This window comes from Thamnophis elegans, chromosome 8, assembly GCF_009769535.1.
Source record: "Thamnophis elegans isolate rThaEle1 chromosome 8, rThaEle1.pri, whole genome shotgun sequence".
Lineage (NCBI taxonomy): Eukaryota > Metazoa > Chordata > Lepidosauria > Squamata > Colubridae > Thamnophis > Thamnophis elegans.
Window position 1 is genome coordinate 39,388,533 of NC_045548.1, and position 19,234 is coordinate 39,407,766.

Consider the following 19,234-nt stretch of genomic DNA (forward strand, 5'->3'; position numbering starts at 1 on the left):
AGTTAGCCATGCAATCATATTTGTTGCACTCTGGGAATTGCCCCTTATTTAACAAAAAAAACCCATGTTTCCATCCCTTCATATTTCAGGGACCCAGAGACAGGAGAAGCTGCATGCAATGGCAAAAATCTTGCTGATTACATTCTTAAGCTTTATTCTATCAATAGCTCCAAATATGAGCTTATCAAACATTATGATTCAAATCAGCTTTTTTTTGCCTTTTCTTTCCTCTTGTTCATCTTCCCTCTCAATTCTTCTCTTTCCTGTTTCTTATTCCTAGACACTTTGAGGCATTGAAAGGATTCATTTTAAGTTTAAAAAAATCTTCTATATAAAAATAACTATTCCTGCTTTCCTGGTATAAGACCAAAGAAATGGCTTGGTGCACTCAATCAGTTCTACTTTTCAATATATTAGCATATTTAAGCCATTAAGACCCCAGCTACACAGTACAGTAAGTTATGGCATTGGTTTTACTTTAACTGATGATGCAAACCTATATTTGTTCTGCATGGAGTCAGAACCACAGCAGAATCCATTAACCTTCCATGAAACTTTCTCCAATTCTCTAAGGAAAATATGAATATCAAATATTTGAATGTAAGTTCAGAAATGTCTACTATTCTTTTACAAAGAAATATTAATATCTATCTTTTTATATTTTTTATAATTAGAAGTACTGGATAAGGGAAGCACAACTGCCTCATTGTTATCAAGCCAAAACATGAAATCAGGTATTTATGTAACATCAATCCATGAAGCCTCAGACTGTTTAAATAAATATTTCATTTTAGAAATAATTTGCTATTTTTGGCAATATCAGTTTTTATCATTATGGTTAAATAGCAAAATATCTTTCCTAACATTCTAATGTAACATATTTACTGATTAATAGATAACTAGATTCAACCAATTTGAACATTCTTTCCATAATGCTATTTTCTTTTATTTGTTCAGAAGGTCTATGGAAGATATCTTTCACTACATGTCGTGAAGATTCATCAAAAGCATTTGAAGAATTTGGGGAAAACATTACCAAACTGATTTGGGTGTTCTATGGAAACAGGGGCAAATCCGAACCAATTTCTTTGACGAGCAAAACAGGAATTCAAGCTGATGACAAATTAATGTTTGATGTAAAATCAATGTGTAAATTATTTGTATAGAGATAAAACATATACACAGTAGCTTTTCAATTTAACAAAGAAATCTTTCCATCTTAGTTTTACAATTAGGTAAGGTAGAGTGAAGCAACTGTCTCACAATGCAGGATCTTGTGATTTCACAACAGTGACTATCTCTCATTCTTTCCTTTCAATCCCCTACCCTATGGCTGGTGAGCTATGATTACTGTCTATTTGAATCTTGCTTTGTGCAAAACAAAAAAACCACTCGGTCTTGAATTCTTTACTCTTTTTGATTTGGTTGATAATTTTATAAAATGTGATTTAATGGTGTATTATAATGAACACATCTAAGAAAAACCAGTCAATACAAGATAATACTAATGTATATTATCATACGAATATAAAAAAAATGCATTTTCACATCATTTTATTTATTTATCAATCCATGCTTTTAAAAAAAGAAGATGTGGACTTAGAAAATAAGATTTTTTTGAACTCTCCATTTTAGCCTACGGGATCAGCAGGAATAGACAATGCCTAAGAAAATGTTGTTTCAAAATATTATTTAATGGTCTTTTAATCACAATGGAAAACTACTTATTCTGCTATTCTCTTTTAGGTATATTTCCCATCTGATTTAGGAACACTTTATAAAGTGAAAATTGGAGTTCATCTCTTGGAAGAAAGCATATGGCAATTGTTTCATCATTGCAAAATCCAGAACACTGTAACCCTGGATACCTTTAGTCTCTCATTAAATGAAACATTTCCTCTTCTTAATAGAGACCAGTGGCTTGAGTTCCCTATTGAATGGCCATTAAGGAAAGCCCTTTCTGGTATGTATCCGTTGGCATTTGGCCAAATGCTTATCAAGGGGATCCAACTAAATTTCCTTTAATTAATTGTACCATAAAATGACAATGCCTCTATATATTGAAAAAGATTACTATTTTCAGGTCAATATTTTAAAGTTAAGCATTCCATTAGATTAGTTTGTGTGTGAGAAACTGGTGACTGACAGACACTCATACTAGAGAGGAGAAAGAGGTATAATTATTTCCATTATATTGTAGTTTAAAGGTCTAGGGCACACTCTACTGATATAAGATGAAAAGATGTATTTTTGAAAGATATATTGGTTTCTATACATTACTTATACAATAGTCTAATGTCATAGCCATATGAGAGTTGCATTCCCTTCACTTTTGTGAAGAAAGACTGGAACAGTCCTCAACCTCCATTTTTGGTACTTGCTACTATTTGTAGTGGTGGTCATAATATCTAGAAAATATTCAGATGAACCAGAATTCAATGACCACACAGTTTGTTACAAGCCTAGACTTGTGTATGTGTCACCTCTTTTGTGGGAACTGCCCTGCCTACCAATCTGCTTCTGAGTACAAGTCAAGGTATTGATTATTGGTTTTAATGCCCTATGGGTTGGGGGCAGTCTAGTTGGAGGACAACTGTTCCCCATTGCACCCATTCAGCCCACCAGGACAGAAAAGGAGAATATGTTAGGGAAGTACATGTGGTAAGTCCATGAAAAAAAGGCTTCTTGGTGGTGGCACCCTAGGTTGTTTGTAGTAGGCTCTCACTTCATTTAATAAATAAGGACATATCCCATGTTATGTCCATATTGTTACTGCAAATCAATGAAATGCTGATAAAAAGCCAGTTATCATCAACTGTATATAGACTGATAATTGTAATAAAAGCAATGTGAAGACATTCCAACTTGTTAATAGTACAGTCTTTTCTTATTCCCCATACATTTTTAAAATCATATCTACAATGAGATACAGTGTATAGACATGTATTCAACTGTTACTGAATTTCATATGAAATGATATGCATGTGAAAACATATATCCATCAAATAATGACAGAAATGGATCTAAATCACAATCTGGATATTTGCCATATTCTAGTTATAAAATCTTATCATGTTGCTTTTTTATCGTGAATGTATAAGTAATATTAAATTATGAAACTGGGTATTAGATGTAAACATTGGTGAGTGCTTTGGGGAAAAAAGTAGTACCTATAAAGCGCTCCATGGTAGTGGATCTGGCTATCTGAGAGACCGCCTCCTGCCAATTACCTCCCTGCGTCCCATCAGATCGCACAGGGTAGGCCTCCTCCGAATTCCATCCGCCAGTCAGTGCCGACTGGCGACTACGCGGAGGAGAGCCTTCTCAGTTGCAGCTCCGACGCTATGGAACAACCTCCCCGTGGAGATCCGTACCCTCACCACAGTCCAGGCCTTCCGCACAGCCCTCAAGATCTGGCTATCCCGTCAGGCCTGGGGATAGGATTTATTCTCACCCCGCCCGAATGTTGAGTGAATGTTGTGTTTTTATGGTTAATTTTTTTATTCACATTTTTTTTCTTTTAAGTCTTGTCTTGCACTCCCTTCCCCCCATTGTTGTAAGCCGCCCTGAGTCCCCTCAGGGAAAAGGGCGGCATATAAATGCTCATTAAAATCTAAATCTAAATCTAAATGTATGCATATATATTATTTGCAAAAATGAATTTGTATTTCTGAAGAATGAAAATAATTGCCATTGAATTCAAATATTTTATTAAATTACATTAGTCATGTTAAATTAAATGCTAAATATTTTATGTAACTGAACTGAAAATGACTCAAAATAATTTAATACATGGATCAGAAGAATCCTTTGTTAAAATACAATATATTTGGTTTTTTCTAGTATTTCACCAGTAATATTAAATTTGTCTGACACGGCAATATTAGTAGTTGTATAAGCTAGTTGAATTAGAGTGCTTGATTCAAGCTAATTCTGTTTCTAATTCAGTGAGACCAGATCAGCTTAATACTTTTGTAGCTGTTGATTTCTGAATGTTACTGCTTGGTATATTTATCATTATAATGCTTATTAGCTCGATATACTGTAGCTGTGTGTTTCCATTTTTCCAGCCAATCAGCCATCTGCTATTTAGTTCCTACAGACAGTAAAAACATTGTCCAGATGTTGGCAAAGAGTTCTTTTCTCAAGAAACCACTTAGTTTATTATTATTAATACCAGAGAGCCAATTTGGTTGAGTGGCTGCAATACTGTCGATTTATACTTATTGGTGAAGGACTGTGAGACTGTAAAACAGAATGGATAGATTTATTTAACTTTAGTGGTAAAATATATACTGAATATATATACTAAAATTTCTACTTCCATTCAGACTTGAAATATACAAATAAATGTAAAACTAGAAAGAGGAACCAGCACTAATAAAACAATCAGAATAAAAGGGTTCTGAACAGGCTGAATTACTGTATCAAAATAAATGTAATAAAATTCTGCATGATTAATTCTAAAATTTGTATTTATAGCAAAGAAACATAATCATAATTATAAAATGGAACTAATCTATGTGATATATATGGTCTAAGTAACTTAGATCAATTTATTACCATGTCATTCCAGGTAACTATGGGGTGTAGAATTGAGCATGTGGTCTCATGATGGCCAGGCATGTTCAGGTTACCTTCAGGTTGGACTTGAGCTTTACTCTATGTTGTGCCTTCTTTGAAGCAAATCCTGGACTTAGACCATAATTGGGATCAGAATGTCCATTGCTAAGCAAGGTGGCTGTTAAGTCAATCACATCTGATTTTACAATATTTCTGTCATAGTTGTTGAGCAAATTGCTTCAGTGGTTAAGTGAATCATGCAGCCATTATTTATTTATTTACATTGCACATTTTTGAAGTGCTCTCAAAGAGCAACTCTGGACTATGTACAATAAAATGTCAAAACGTAACAATTTAAATGTTAAAGTTAACATTTAAAACTTTAATTTAAAAAAAATTAAAAATTAAAAATGAAATGAAAAAATAAAAAAGAATATTTTTAATTTAAAAATATAAAAACATACAAATGATTTTAAAAATTAATAAAAAGTATAAAATTACAAAAATTAAAAAATAAAAATTGTAAAAAATAAAATACATAAATAAATTAGGAGGCAGGAATAATTAAACCCTGTTAAAAATTAGTTGACAAAGGCAACTAATGGCACCAACCAACCCCATGCTTGTTGGCAGATCCATTAAGCAAATCTCACTTCCTCCTCCATTGACTTTGTTTGTCAGAAGTTGCTGGGAAGATGAGAAATGGCAATCACACAACCCTGAAATGCTGCAACTGTCATAAATACATGCCAGTTGCCAAGCATCTGAATTGTGAACATGTGACTGTGGCGATGCTGTGATGGTTGTATAAGTGTGAGTACTAGTTGTAAGTCAGGTTTCTTTTGGTGACATTGTAATTTCAAATAGTCACTAAAAAAATAGTTTAAGCAGTGGTGAAATTAAATTTTTTTACTACTGGTTCTGTGGGCATGAGGTGTGGCTTGGTGGGCGTGGCAGGGGAAGGATACTGCAAAATCTCCATTTCCACCCCACTCTGAGGTCAGCCGGAGATGGCATTTGCCAGTTCTCCGAACTACTCAAAATTTCCACTACTGGTTCTCCAGAACCTGTCAGAATATGCTGGATTTTACACCTGGTTGTAAGCTGAGGACTCACTGTTCTGTAGGTAGTGCAGAACATGATAACACAATTGTTCCAAAGGTTTGCAGTGTTCTCTTATCCCTATGCTCCAGGATCTTCATTAGTTATCAGGGGCTTTAAGGGTTCCTTTCATGACTTTACTAATGATATATAAAGTCCTATATGGTTGAGATCTGCTTACCTTGCAGAGTACTTCAAACCTATTTCTTTCCCCAAATAGATGTAATCACAAGGATGAAAAAATCATTCTATGTTCCTGGCTAGAGTATGCAGAAAGTAGGATCTTCTTGCTAGATGGATTTAGATTACAGATAGTCCTTGACTTACAGCAGTTCATTTAGTAACTGTTCAAAGTTACAACGGCACTGAAAAAATGATTTACAATGGTTCTCACACTTATGACCATTGCAGCAGCCCCATGGTCATATGATCAAAATTCAGATGCAAATTCATATTTACAACAGTTGCCTTCTCCCAAGGTCCTGTGATCATCTTTTGCAACCTTCTGACAAACAAAGTCAATGGGGAAGCCAGATTCACTTAACAACCATGTTACTAACTTAACAATTGCAATGATTCACTTAACAAGAGTACCAAGAAAAGTTATAAAATGGTGCAAATTTATTTAACAAATGTTTCACTTAGCAACATAAATTTTGGGCTCAATTATAGTGGTAAGTGGAGGACTACCTCTATAGGAATTCTTTCCTGTTCCAATTGGTCAACATCTGCTAGTTAGATACAATATCAAAACCAATGTTGTTGCATTTATTTTGTACAATGACAGTAAAGGCTATACTTTTATTATTAAAAATAAATATTAAATATTAAAAATATTTAATATGAAATATTAAAAAATATTTTAATTGAATAGCAGAATAATGTGCTTGCTACAAACAAATGCACCTTCAAATTACATTAAACCAGATTTTGAGGAGTAATTGGTTAACTGCACATTGAGGCCAGTTTTGGTTGACATATTTTAAGAAAGGTTTTGACAAAAAGGGCTTCTTCAAAGAAGAGTGAGCAGGATAGTTAGATTACTGGGGGGAAGGGGGTTATGAAGTACAGTAAAAGTATCCTGTTTTACCATAATAAAAAGGAATGGGTCAAACAACCTGTGAATCTCACTTATCTTCAAAAGTAGGATGTCACAGAGAAAATGGAATGCAATTTCTCTGAGCCTTGACTATAGTTGACCCGTTAGGACCTGAATCCTGATGCCAATCTACTAAAGCATTGATTCTGTTACTCTGTTATCTGACTCATTCATTAGACATAGTATTTACTCCAAAAACCTACCCTAACTAGAGGTGGGTTCCTACAAACTGGTTTGTACCAGTTTGACTGAGTAGGTAGTAACTGGACTGGCCATGCCCCCGAACCGATCCTATCGGCAGTCCCTATAGCACCACCATCTTGTTTTTTGCTAATGTGCAGAAGCATTTTTTTAAACTAGTGCACAGGTGTGGGTAGTGTGCATCAAAGCATGCATGTGCCCGAATCACGTCCCTAAGTGACCCAGTAGTAGAAGAAGCCAGAACCCACCCCTGAACCTTACATTATTTTTTACTCAATATTTTGATTCCTCCAAATTTTAAAATGATCTTTTGCATAATTGCGATTTTCATGTACTGAGTAAAGTGTGCTTCAGGTTTGGAATACAAATTCCTTTGATTGTGGGATTGGTTCAATATTTGGCTGTGGGGATGACAAAATGAGAGATCTGGATGGATTAATGGATCAAATAGACTGAAGTATCTGCTTTAACAATGCTTTCATCAGTACTAAAAGGAGAGAAAGGCGCAAAAGCACTTTGGGAATATAAAAATGTGCATTATGTTCTTTTAGTTATATCGCTTAACTAATGCTGAATTCATGCAGAGAAAATATTGCATCATATTGCATACTGGCAGATAGCAGGAAAGATTATTAAAGTAATGAATTATGGAATGATGCCATCTGTTACATCAGATTTGACATTTTTTTTTAATTTTACAGTGATTACATATGATGTAAAAATATTCTGCAGTGATATTGTGAGCAAAATAAGCATGGTGCCTATCTCTCTGTATGTATATGGAACCAATGGAGATACTGAAGATCGAAGACTTTTGTTGTCACCATCATCTACAATTGAGAAAGGAGAAATTGGGCAGGTAATTCAGTTTTTTACTGTTATCTGAAAATTCAGAATAAAAATATATTTCAGTTCCAAATGTGCATTATATTTATAGATTAGATTAGTTTAGATTAGATTTGACTCCTGATGACTGCCTGTAGTAGTCCCTGCAGTTTTCTTGTCAAGGTTTTTCTGAAATGGTTTCTATTGCTTGCTTTCTAAGGATAAGAGACAGCGACTGGCTTAAAATCACTTCGTTGGCTTGGAGCCTAAAGAAAGACTAGGATTTATGGTCCTCTGGTATCTAACTTGACACCTTAGCCACTTCATCAAACTGGAGATAGGTGATAGATAGATAGATAGATAGATAGATAGATAGATAGATAGATAGATAGATAGATAGATAGATAGATAGATAGACAGAGACAAGCAGATTACACACACACACACACACACACAAACACACTGAATATATCATAATTTTCTGATTTATTGAAATATTTCTGATATGTTTAGTCGTTTACAGGTCACATAGATGCTGTGGATTTGGGGAAATTGTACAAAATTGTCCTTCTCATTGGAAGCACATCATGTAAGTTTTTTTCACTGCAAAAATAGTGATAAGAGAACCTTGCAGTTTCACACTGATGCTGCATATATATCAGTAGTATATAGTATAATATATACTATATAACCTAATATAACTTCTTTGAGGTTTCATTAAATAGTTTAAAAATAGAAAACAGCATTATGCTGAGTAAGATCATTGTTCCATCTAGAACAATATAATTCATGGTGACAGACATCAATTTTTAAGAGTTTCAAGCAGTTCCCCGAGCTTAATTTAGAAATGCCAGGAACTGAGTCTCAAACATTCTGGAAACCTAGACTCATGTTCTGCCATTGAACTTGGAAGAAATGTATTTTTTAAATGACATTTATTTGAAAATAAGTCCTACAGACCTCTCCCTCTATCTGTAATAATTAGGGAAGTTGCAGTAGGTATCATAATGATTGCTGCAGACACTGTGGATATATTAAATAAAAAAGCTCTCTAGTTTGTGATTTAAGTACAACTACTTAAGATTTAAGAAGGAATAGTCTTGTAATGCTATTATTTACTGATACTTAATATAATTTGATAGTAGTGTTGGCATGAAAAAAATGTTTTAATTATCTATTGCTTCTAATGCAGCCTGCAAATTGGCAATTAAAGCCTTGCACTTAAAGGAAAATTTAAAACAAGAGCCTGTGTACATATTTGAAGTGAATGAGTGAGTATATGAATCACCAGGGGCAAATTTGGGGTATTAAGAAAAGGAAGCTGATCAATACTTTACTTTGTTATTATGATGTACTTACCACCAAGGAGGGAGGAGGGAATACCTTGGATTTTTCTACCTTGCATGCCAAAAACAACCTCATTGGGTATCGATACCATAGTCCTTAGCAGGAAAAGGAGATGGAATCTTTGGTTCTCTTTGTCACATAGTAAACTACCTGACAAAAGTTAATACTCTAATTTGCATTGCTATGTTTCTTTAAAAAAAAACAACCTAAGATCACTTCATACTGCACACATACCCATTTGATAGAGAGCAAGTATGCAATTTTAAAGGGGTGTTGCTTGTCCAAAAGATACAGTGAGGTGGTAATTAGTAGAAAAGGCATTTGTTCTTGTAAGATTCAGAACCAAGGCTTGTAAATAAGGCCTAGTCAACCCTCTGAAGCTCCAGTTCATATCAAAGCAACCTCTACTCCAGTGGTGGAATTCAATTTTTTTTACTACCGGTTCTGTGGTTGTGGTTTGGTGGAGGTGGCTTGGTGGGCATGGCAGGGGAAGGATACTGTAAAATCTCCTTTCCCACCCCACTCCAGGAAAGGTTACTGCAAAATCCCCATTTATTCCTCCTCAGCTGGGACTCAGGAGGCAGAGAATCAATGGGGGCAGGGCTAGTCAGAGGTGGTATTTACCGGTTCTCCGAACTACTCAAAATCTCTGCTACTGGTTCTCCAGAACTGATCAGACCCTGCTGAATACCACCTCTGCTGTACTCTGAAAGAGATATGGGAAGAACGGTAGAGGAAAAAGGTAAATTCAACTGAAGACAAAAAATTAAAATCTTTTATAGGAGGCATATATAAAAATCACATCAAACAGAGTAATCTGAATCTTAGAAAAAATGTAATGCTTACCTGCCAGGGAGTTTTTTTTGGAAAAGTTTCACCAGCAGGAGTAAAACAAACTATCCTTCTTCCAGCAGCTATCTAATCTCTTCTTCTGCTGTCCACTGTTGGCTGTTAGAGAAATGGTTCCATCCTTAACAGCTGTGGCAACGATAGTTCGCAGCCAGGAGACCCTGTCAAAACTCACACCTATGACAGTGGGAAAGTCAGGAACTTGATTTTACTATTCAGAAAGTACATTCAGAGACATCACATTAGCATTAATTATGCTCTTCTTTATATTATGGGCATTTTAAAAAAAAATGTGTGCCTTTAAGTCTGTTTTGATTCCTGATGATTGCCCTGCAGTTCTCTTGGCAGCATTTTCAGAACTTCATCCCAGAGCTGAAAGAGACTAACTGGCCCACAGTCTTTTGCTGGCTTTCTATCTAAGTTGGTACTAGAACTCATTATAAACTCTTTGTTTATAAACACTAGTATTTCTCAACCTTAACAATTTGTATTTCATATTCTCCAGTCGGTGTGCTGATTGGACAATTCTTGGGTTGAAGTGTGCACATCTTGAGGTTACCAGAGTTAAGAAAGGTGCATAAGACAGAATTGGATCTCAAGAAAAGGAATTTTAAAAAAACTTTTGTTTTTTTCTTTATTAAATGTCGTATCAAATTCTGTACATGGTTTGTCTTAAAAATTATTTCTAGAACATTCCATCTGGACATTGATAAACCTGAAATAAGGAGAGAAATCCCTGTCTCTTTGGTTACTAAGGAAGATAACGGATCAGAAAATCTGACAGAACATATTATTAAAGTGTACACTGGTGATAAAAGAGGGGCAGGAACTGATGCCAATGTTCATATCATTTTGTTTGGAGACATGGATACATCTCATTTAATTCAACTCAAAACCTCTCTTGATCATCGAGATCCCTTTGAAAAAGGAAAGGTAAGTAATATTGCCCAGGTAAACATATCTTTTTTTAAAAAATTGGCCATATCAAATATTACAAGTTTTAGATGAAAATATATATACCTGATAATTGAAGGAGTAATTAAGTAGCTAATGCACAAATATAGACATCTCTATCTATCTCTATCTCTATCTCTATCTATATCTATATCTATATCTATATCTATATCTATATCATCTATCTATTTATCTATCTATCTATCTATCTGTCTGTCTGTCTGTCTGTCTGTCTGTCTGTCTGTCTAGCTATCTATATAATTTTAAGTGCAGGAGATGGTGAGCGTGAGGCCGATGGGAGTGGGAGTACAGCTACTGCTGGCCCTGCCCTCTCCATCCCACTGTCTGCTTGCCCATGACTGCAACAGGCAGGGCAGGTGGAGCAGGGCGTGCCAAGAGCTTGGTCCTGATTGAGGCCTGGGCAAGCAGACAGTGGGATGGAGAGGACGGGGCTGGTGGTAGCTGTCCAAACACTTTTTAACCAGAGGGAGATGAAGCTTTGTGTGCTTGAAAAGGGGACAGTTTGAAATGGAGCTAATTGCTCTCTTTCAAACCATCGTCTTTGCAACCATATGAAGCTTTAAGTCTGTGTCATTTCTCGGTCTGGGCGAAAAGTTCTGAGAGCAGCTTTCTGCCACGACCAGCTCCACCAGCACAACAAGCACGACATCATACAGACATGGACAGGGCTTAATTAGGGCTTATTTTGGAGATAGGGCTTATATCAGGCTCACGTGTAAAAATCAAGCTACAGCTTATTTCAGGGTAGGTCTTATTTTCTGGAAAACATGGGTTTGTGTGTGTGTGTATATATACATACATACATTCAATGTGTGTGTGTGTATATATATATATATATATATATATATATATATATATATATATATATATATATATATATATATATATATATATATATATATATATATATATATATATATATATATATGGCTCGTCACAAGAGTCCATCACGACAGAAACCCAATATTTTTACTGTTGCCTTTGTTACACAAGTATAAATATATATCTCACACACACACACACAGACACACACACACAGACACACACACATATATATATATTGTACATTATGCTAAATCTGTTTACTATCTCATTCATTCATTGATCTTGTGCCAGATAGCATGGCAAAGTATACATTTCTTTTTGCTGATATTCTTATTACTTTTCTACAGTGTCTGGCCAATGCTTCCTTAAAAACTGGTGGCACAACCAGGTTTAGAGCCATACACATAGAGGAGGGATAATTGTCCTTGGGATGAGCCTTGTCCAGCACATTACCTTTAGAATTCCCATTCATTCTTTGCAAGCTTAATGTGAAGATTAAAACAGGGAAGTGGGAGAGATACAAGAACTGGAGGAGCTTCATTTTAGGGAGCAGTTCATCCTTCAGTTTTTTCCAATGGGCAGCAGAAGGGGGGTAACTTTTTTTGATCTGAGTCTTACATTACACACAAAATGCTGAATTAAGTGAATAGACTATATTAAACCATTCCTGTTGTATTTAAAGTTGTTCTCAATGGGAGTTTATCCTGGTGCAGAGAGATCTGGGTTTTGACATCAAAGGGGACTTAATCATGTTACAACTTGGTGTATTCTGCAAATGTAGCCAATGAGGCAGATATGAATATGGCAACTTTTTCTTTGGTGAGATTAATTGTCATTGGCTGTTAAATGTGCACTTATTATAAACAGAGTATCCTGTCACATAATAGGTATATGTAACATGTACTATTCTGTTAGAGAAAAAGATTCCAGAAGCTACTTAACTTTCCTTTATCCCTCTGACCCTGAACAAATTCATTTTTGTCTTTAGAGAATTAACTTAACATGAAAGAAACATTTATGTAGAGGTCAACAGTTGTTCCCCTTGAAAAAAAAATGCCAGCATTGAAAAAATAACACTGGATATGAAAAAAAATATTTTAAACCAAATTAGTAGGCTATTTGAAAGATTTTATCATAATTAGAGTCAAATAATTTCTCTTTACGTCTTCAAAGGAAGGCTTATGTATCATTAATAAGATACATATAAAAATGGAAATCACAGGTGTTTTTTTCAAACTAGCTGGAAGTTCGTTATTTTTTAAACCTACTGTATTTTCTGACATTAATAAGAATTGTACTAGCATAAGTTTTCTTATTCTGTTTGCTGATAATACAGCCATATTTTTGAATTGTCAACGGTAGGCTCAAGTACATCTCATACAAATATGTAATAAATGAAATAAAGAAATTGGGATGTACTTCTTTTATGTTTTAAAAAATGGAAAGAATTGCAGCATAGAATTTCAACCAAGGTGATCATTAATCAAGATATGGTATTTCTCAAACCATCTATAGTGTTTCATCTATATAATCTACAAGAATGTTCATATTTAAACAAGTTCCATAGCTGATTCAAATAAGGGTACCCACTCTAGAACAATTTATTTATTAAATTTGCATGGTGCCCATCTTGAAGTTTAATGTGATTCTGAGTTTGGAAGAACAAAGAGATGGTGAAGACTGATAGTCCTGTGAGGGTTTTGCTACATATTAAACCTTTCTGGAGCAGAATAATTAAGAAAGTTGAGGACAGATCTGAATTTGAAGAGCAAAATGTGACTGGAGCTTTTGAGCATTTCTATGGTGCCTTCCTTAGTTTAAGAGGTGCTATGTATATACTGTGGGCATCTACACACAGTGCAAATAACATTTTCTTTTTCAAATCCAGATCACTACACAGTTCCAGTTGCTATTTATTCATCTGACTAATGAAGCTGAATATGTCTGTTATTGTGACAAAAAGCAAATCTGTTTATAACTTTTCCCACCAATATCTGGGAAAATTATATTCTTATGCCAGCCATTTTTATGTAGATCGTTAGGTACCAGCAAAATATTATTGGTTTTCTTTTATTTTTAAACATGGTTTATTTTGATGAAGGCAGAATGCTAGATTATTTTTCCCTTTCAGGTTTTTAATTCAAACCTTTTTTTAGTTGTCCATAGTTATTTTACTTGGAATTTTGAAATGTGTTTGAAAAAATATTAGAATCCCCTTAGTATCTTTTTGGATTAGGCCAAAGCTACAGCTCCTTTTTAAGCTGTTTTTCTTGTTTAGGACCATGTGTTAGAAAGAATTCAAACAAAAACAAAAATTACTGTTCTAGATGATATCTTCAGTGATAATAATAATAAAAAAATCCTATATATCTGTGACCCTGCTTTAATTCAGACTAGTTCTTTGTCAAAGAACTTGAGAGAAACCAAGGGGTTGGCAGATGTATAAATATTTGGAAGATCTCCAGGCTACTTGGCACTTCTGGTTTTAGTTGCTTGCTCTTGGCAAAGGGACATGGAGCTTCATATGCAATGACTGTGGCATGTATTTTGCTGCAAAGGATGCAGCTGAACTATGTTTAGGGAAGCATTCACACAAAGTAAATAGGGCATCTTCCAAATTTTGACCTATCATAATTGAAAAACTAATTCTATTTTTCATTTTAAAGTCTGATACATTCAAAATTAAGACAAAGAATATTGGAAGGCTGCAGAAGATTGAGATTGGACATGATGGGAAAGGGTTTGGTAAGTGTATTTACATTACTTGACTAAATTGTGTTTAATATGTGCTAAAATATCCATACAGTAGCGTTCATTTAATGATGCTTTTTTGGGACTGCACTCTGTTGTTAAGCAATGTGGGTATAAGTAAAAGGAACGTGATGAGAAAACACATCGCATATATCAAATAAATCCTCTTCATAATTTATGATATATCTAATAAATCTACTTTGGTTTTGTGTTTACTTTTAGAAAGCTTGATCTTTAATCCTTTCTAATAATGTCCCACAAGCTGATTTCTTATCATTTTCTATTTGTCTCCTCTCAGGAACTCCTTCACTAGTTTAATATATATTTTTTGTACATACAAGATAAAAAAGCTTTCCAAGTCATTCTTCTGATTTATTATTTGTATGTCTCCTTTAATTATTAAGACATCATCCAGTTTTGTTTGTAAATCCATTGTTTTAATCCATCTTTTTCCATATGTTTTATAGTCTGGCATTTTTTTGATCCATTTGCAGATTACCTTTAGTCTATTTTGTCTAGTAAAATATGTTCCTCTGTAGCCTCTGTAAAATCTGTTTTTATAGTCCAACTATCTTAAGACTGATTTCTGGACACACTGATCCAGAGCATTTGGTTGAGTATAAAAATTGAATGAATGAATATCCTTGATTTCTTCTACAGTCAATATTGTTCCATTGTTATAATGGGTCTCTTCTTTATTACTTGTAATCTTTAGTTCTCTCTGGTTTCCTCTAGTCAACCTATTCTTGTCTTGCTAAAAGTTTTAACATCCAAAAAATCAGTAATAAGCAATTTCCTAAGGTGATTAAGAAAGAAAATAGGAGTACTTGGTGTCCAATTGAAGGCATTGAAAAATCAATGCTAAATCAATGCTAAAAAATCATTGTTATTATTACTGATAGCTTTTAATGGACTTTTGTTGATTTGGACTGAATGATGAGATGTTGCAATTTGTTTATTTATAAGAGATGAAATATAGGAATATTTTTTTTATTAAAATACTAAAGAAAGGGTTAAGTTACAAAAGTTGATTATATTTGTCTGGAGGGGGGAGTCATCATTTCTTTATATAACTTTATTTTTTATTTTTATTTGCACTTTATATTCTTCTTCTTTACCTTTTATATTATTAATTTATTTGTAAAATGTATTAGCTGTCCATCTTACCACAAGGCAACTCTGGGATTGTCCTTGGTTTGCATTTTTTTTATCTTTATATCCTTAAAAAAAATAGTATTTAACAAAATGAGGCCATTGCATTTAGCAATAGTAGCTTCAACAGTCCCAATTGTCATTAAGCAAGGACAGTGCAGGTTGTTAAATGAGCAGCCCATATGATCGTGAATTATGACTTTCTTCTGGCTGACTTCCTGCCAGCTGTCATCACTCAGCTGAATTTCTCTCATAGGATAATTCTGTTTAATGATACTATAAAGAGTCAAAAAGTTACCTCTCATATTTTGTCATCAGGTGGGTAAAAATAATGTCTCGTCACTGTTTAGTTGACTTGGAAACTGAGTCTAGACAGCCTTGTTGACAGAGCTTAGCATGTGGTAGCCATTCCTTGTTCAATTAAGCCAGCTGATCCTGTTTCTGAAATAATTTGGGTAACTTTATGTTTGCATGAATAGTAGCTGCAGCCCTTATTCAGGCATTTGAAAATGGCCTGATTTAAGCCAGTCAGATCTTTATTCTCATTATTATTATTATTTTAACAGCAAGTGGCTGGTTTCTTGAAAAGGTAGAAATTACAGATGTGTCTACAAATGAACTCTACAGCTTTAACTGTAACAGGTATGCTTTGCTTTGTTCAAATGTTTATTATTACAATGTTTAACAGAAATATTAACTAACCAATATGGCTGGTAGCACAGTGGTTAGAATGCAGCATTGCAAGCTAACTCTACCTGCAGCTTGGACTTTGATCCTGACCAGCTGAAGGTTGACTCAATCTTCTGGGGTCAGTAAAATGAGGACCCAGATTGTTGGGGAAAATATGCTGACTCCATAAACAACTCAGAGAGTGCTATAAAAGCAGTATGGGACAGTATATAAATCTAAGTGCCACTGCTACTGCTAATATTAAACACCAGGAAATATTTTCCCATTCCAAGGAGAAGGGGAATCACAGCTGCAAGGGAAATTGAGAATCAGTAGGTCTGAGCTTCAGGCTATGAAACAGAGGGATGGTCACCAGCATGTTCGTTCAATGCAAATGAAATCCACAAATCCCCATGGATTTTCATGTCTGTAGGAACTTCCCTAAACTGTGCCTTCCAGTTATGTTATATTACAACTCCCACAGTTCCCAGTTGGCATGATCAATGGAATTAGGATGGAAAAGTCTGATCAAATGTACCTTCTCTTTCAATAAAATATCTTTATATTTTCTTTATCAGATGGCTGGCTAAAGATGAAAATGATGGCCGAACAGTAGTACAGCTTTACATATAATTTTCTGAAACCTATTTGAATGTGTTTCCCCCTTCACTTCAAGCTGATTCAGTTTATTTGTATATCCTAATTATGAAAGAACTATAATTATCATGAAGCAATATCAAAACAATTTATCACATTTTAATAATTCCATTGAGAATGATTCTAAGCATTCTAAATACCTTTATTCAATTATAGAATAAAAGAAATTCATTGTTCTGTATGTCTTAGTATCACTGATACTGTCACAACATTTAAAATTGACAGGTTTTTTTTTACATAGGAAAAATAAAAGGCAATTTATGTCAGTCATGAGCAAGCACATAATGAAATCGTTTATTGGAAGTTTATTTTTATATAAATGAAAGTACTTTCTTGGTAACACCATACACAAGTAGCTTATTCTACAAAAGGCAAAATATTTTTGAAATGGTTATGGAAAACTCTAGCAAGATATCATAAGAAACCACATGAAATATTTGCCTTATAAAGAATACTTTTGAAGCCAAATCCCAAGAAGACTCACTGAACTGTGTGTTCTCATCCTCATATTAATGGTGCCAGTACTTATATTGTGTGTGTATCAGAAGGTAGGAAGAGAGGTAAATATTTCTTTCTTATGTCTATAAATAGTTTTATTAAATTGTGAAAAATGGCATATCACTTTTTGATAAAATTGAAATTTATAATGATAGAAGGAGCTAAGAAGCTTTTATGCAATAATTTGTCAAGATACACAGTTGAAATAACCAAATAATGAGAAATCAATCAGAAAAATTTATAGGTTTTATAAAAAGCTATAAAAATGTATGCTTTATTTTAATGTACATTCATTTTGAAAATAAAGAACTCCTTGTCAAAATGTTTATCAATAATATTCTTATATATAAGAATAAATAATTTATAATGGTACTATGTTAAAAATAACAAGTTAGTATTTTCTGATTGAACAAGGAAATGGTTTAATTAAGTTTTACTAAAAAGTCTATATTTCTGCTTGTATCGCTAGGAAAGATACAGAAATGAATGTAAATTGTGATCCCTAGAGTGAAGAAATGAGTTTAGTCTGTATCCATATTCATTAGAATCACTTTACACTTTTCTTCTAATGTGTCTTTCATTAATTGTTTGCAATATGAACTTACCCTGATGCCATTTCTAGTATATCAAGTGTAAATAATACTAACTTACTTCATTTACTTCAATAATACTCAGTAACATATTTCAGCAGTTTATTTGGTCCTTTTGTCCTATTTTGTACTATTTAAAATGAGGCCCTGGAAATATATAACATACTGTTGAATGATTTTTCAAAAAGCAGTTCAAACAGTATTTGCAAAACCCACAGGGGAAATTTTAACCGGAGCTCCATTTTGCTGACCTAAAGCAAAAGATTCCTGGAAATTGAGCAGGTGAGGTCAGTTTCAATAGAAGACAGATCAGTTTATATACAAGATTTATATTCATTATTTTCTTAATTTCCATTTAAAGCCATAACATTTTACCATATATTGGTAAATATATACCATATATTGAGATCTTTCTGAGAATAGGACAATAATATCAATTTTATCCAGTTGTTTTATGATTAGTGTATTGATAAAACTACCGAGAGGGTAATTTCTCATGAAATGGCTTATTATGTGAAAATTGCAATCTACAACTTAAATTGATCTCCATAACATGGCTGTAATTGCAGACTAGAACAGCTATATTATCATACAGGTGATTTAGTTCAAAATCATTCTGCGTCTTTGGTTATATATTTCTGAATAGTCAGATTTTCCAAAAGTATTCAGACTGAGTTTTGGTTTATTAATTTATTAGTTTAATTAATAAACTTTGGCAACAAGTACTACAGATTATATGGGATCCATTGATTTATTTTTGTGAGTGAATTACATAGTTAGGACAGCTTTAAATGTACTAAACATGTGCCTATTTGCTGTGGGACTCATGCAGCAAATGAAAACTCATTACCTCATAACAAAGAGTACAGATCAGTCATGCTACAACTCATAACAAATAATCTATGGAAAGGTAAATCCAATATTTACTTAAAAAGAGGACATGCTTACTATTGAAGTATCAAATGAACAGTGAGCAGTGCATTGTTTCTGTCAGGAATGGTCTTCTCTACCTCACCCGGGCACATGCTGACTCATGTAATTTTGTTATATTGCATGTAAAAAAGCACTCTAGCTAAGGTTTACATCTAAATCATGAATAAAAAATGTGGCTATCTAGATATTGTTGAATCAC

At 33.9% G+C, this 19,234-nt stretch overlaps 1 protein-coding gene across 1 annotated transcript in view; it reads left to right on the plus strand.

Annotated features, from left to right (window-relative positions):
- RP1 (RP1 axonemal microtubule associated) overlaps window positions 1–17,173 on the plus strand; it is a 211,589-nt gene extending 194,416 nt beyond the window's left edge. The window contains 10 exon segments of the mRNA XM_032222943.1: window positions 675–734; window positions 958–1,136; window positions 1,747–1,963; window positions 7,666–7,823; window positions 8,303–8,378; window positions 8,982–9,060; window positions 10,675–10,918; window positions 14,452–14,534; window positions 16,259–16,330; window positions 16,936–17,173. Coding sequence (XP_032078834.1) covers window positions 675–734; window positions 958–1,136; window positions 1,747–1,963; window positions 7,666–7,823; window positions 8,303–8,378; window positions 8,982–9,060; window positions 10,675–10,918; window positions 14,452–14,534; window positions 16,259–16,330; window positions 16,936–16,990 — 1,223 coding nt within the window. The 3' untranslated portion in view covers window positions 16,991–17,173.
- The last annotated feature ends 2,061 nt before the right edge of the window (window positions 17,174–19,234 follow it).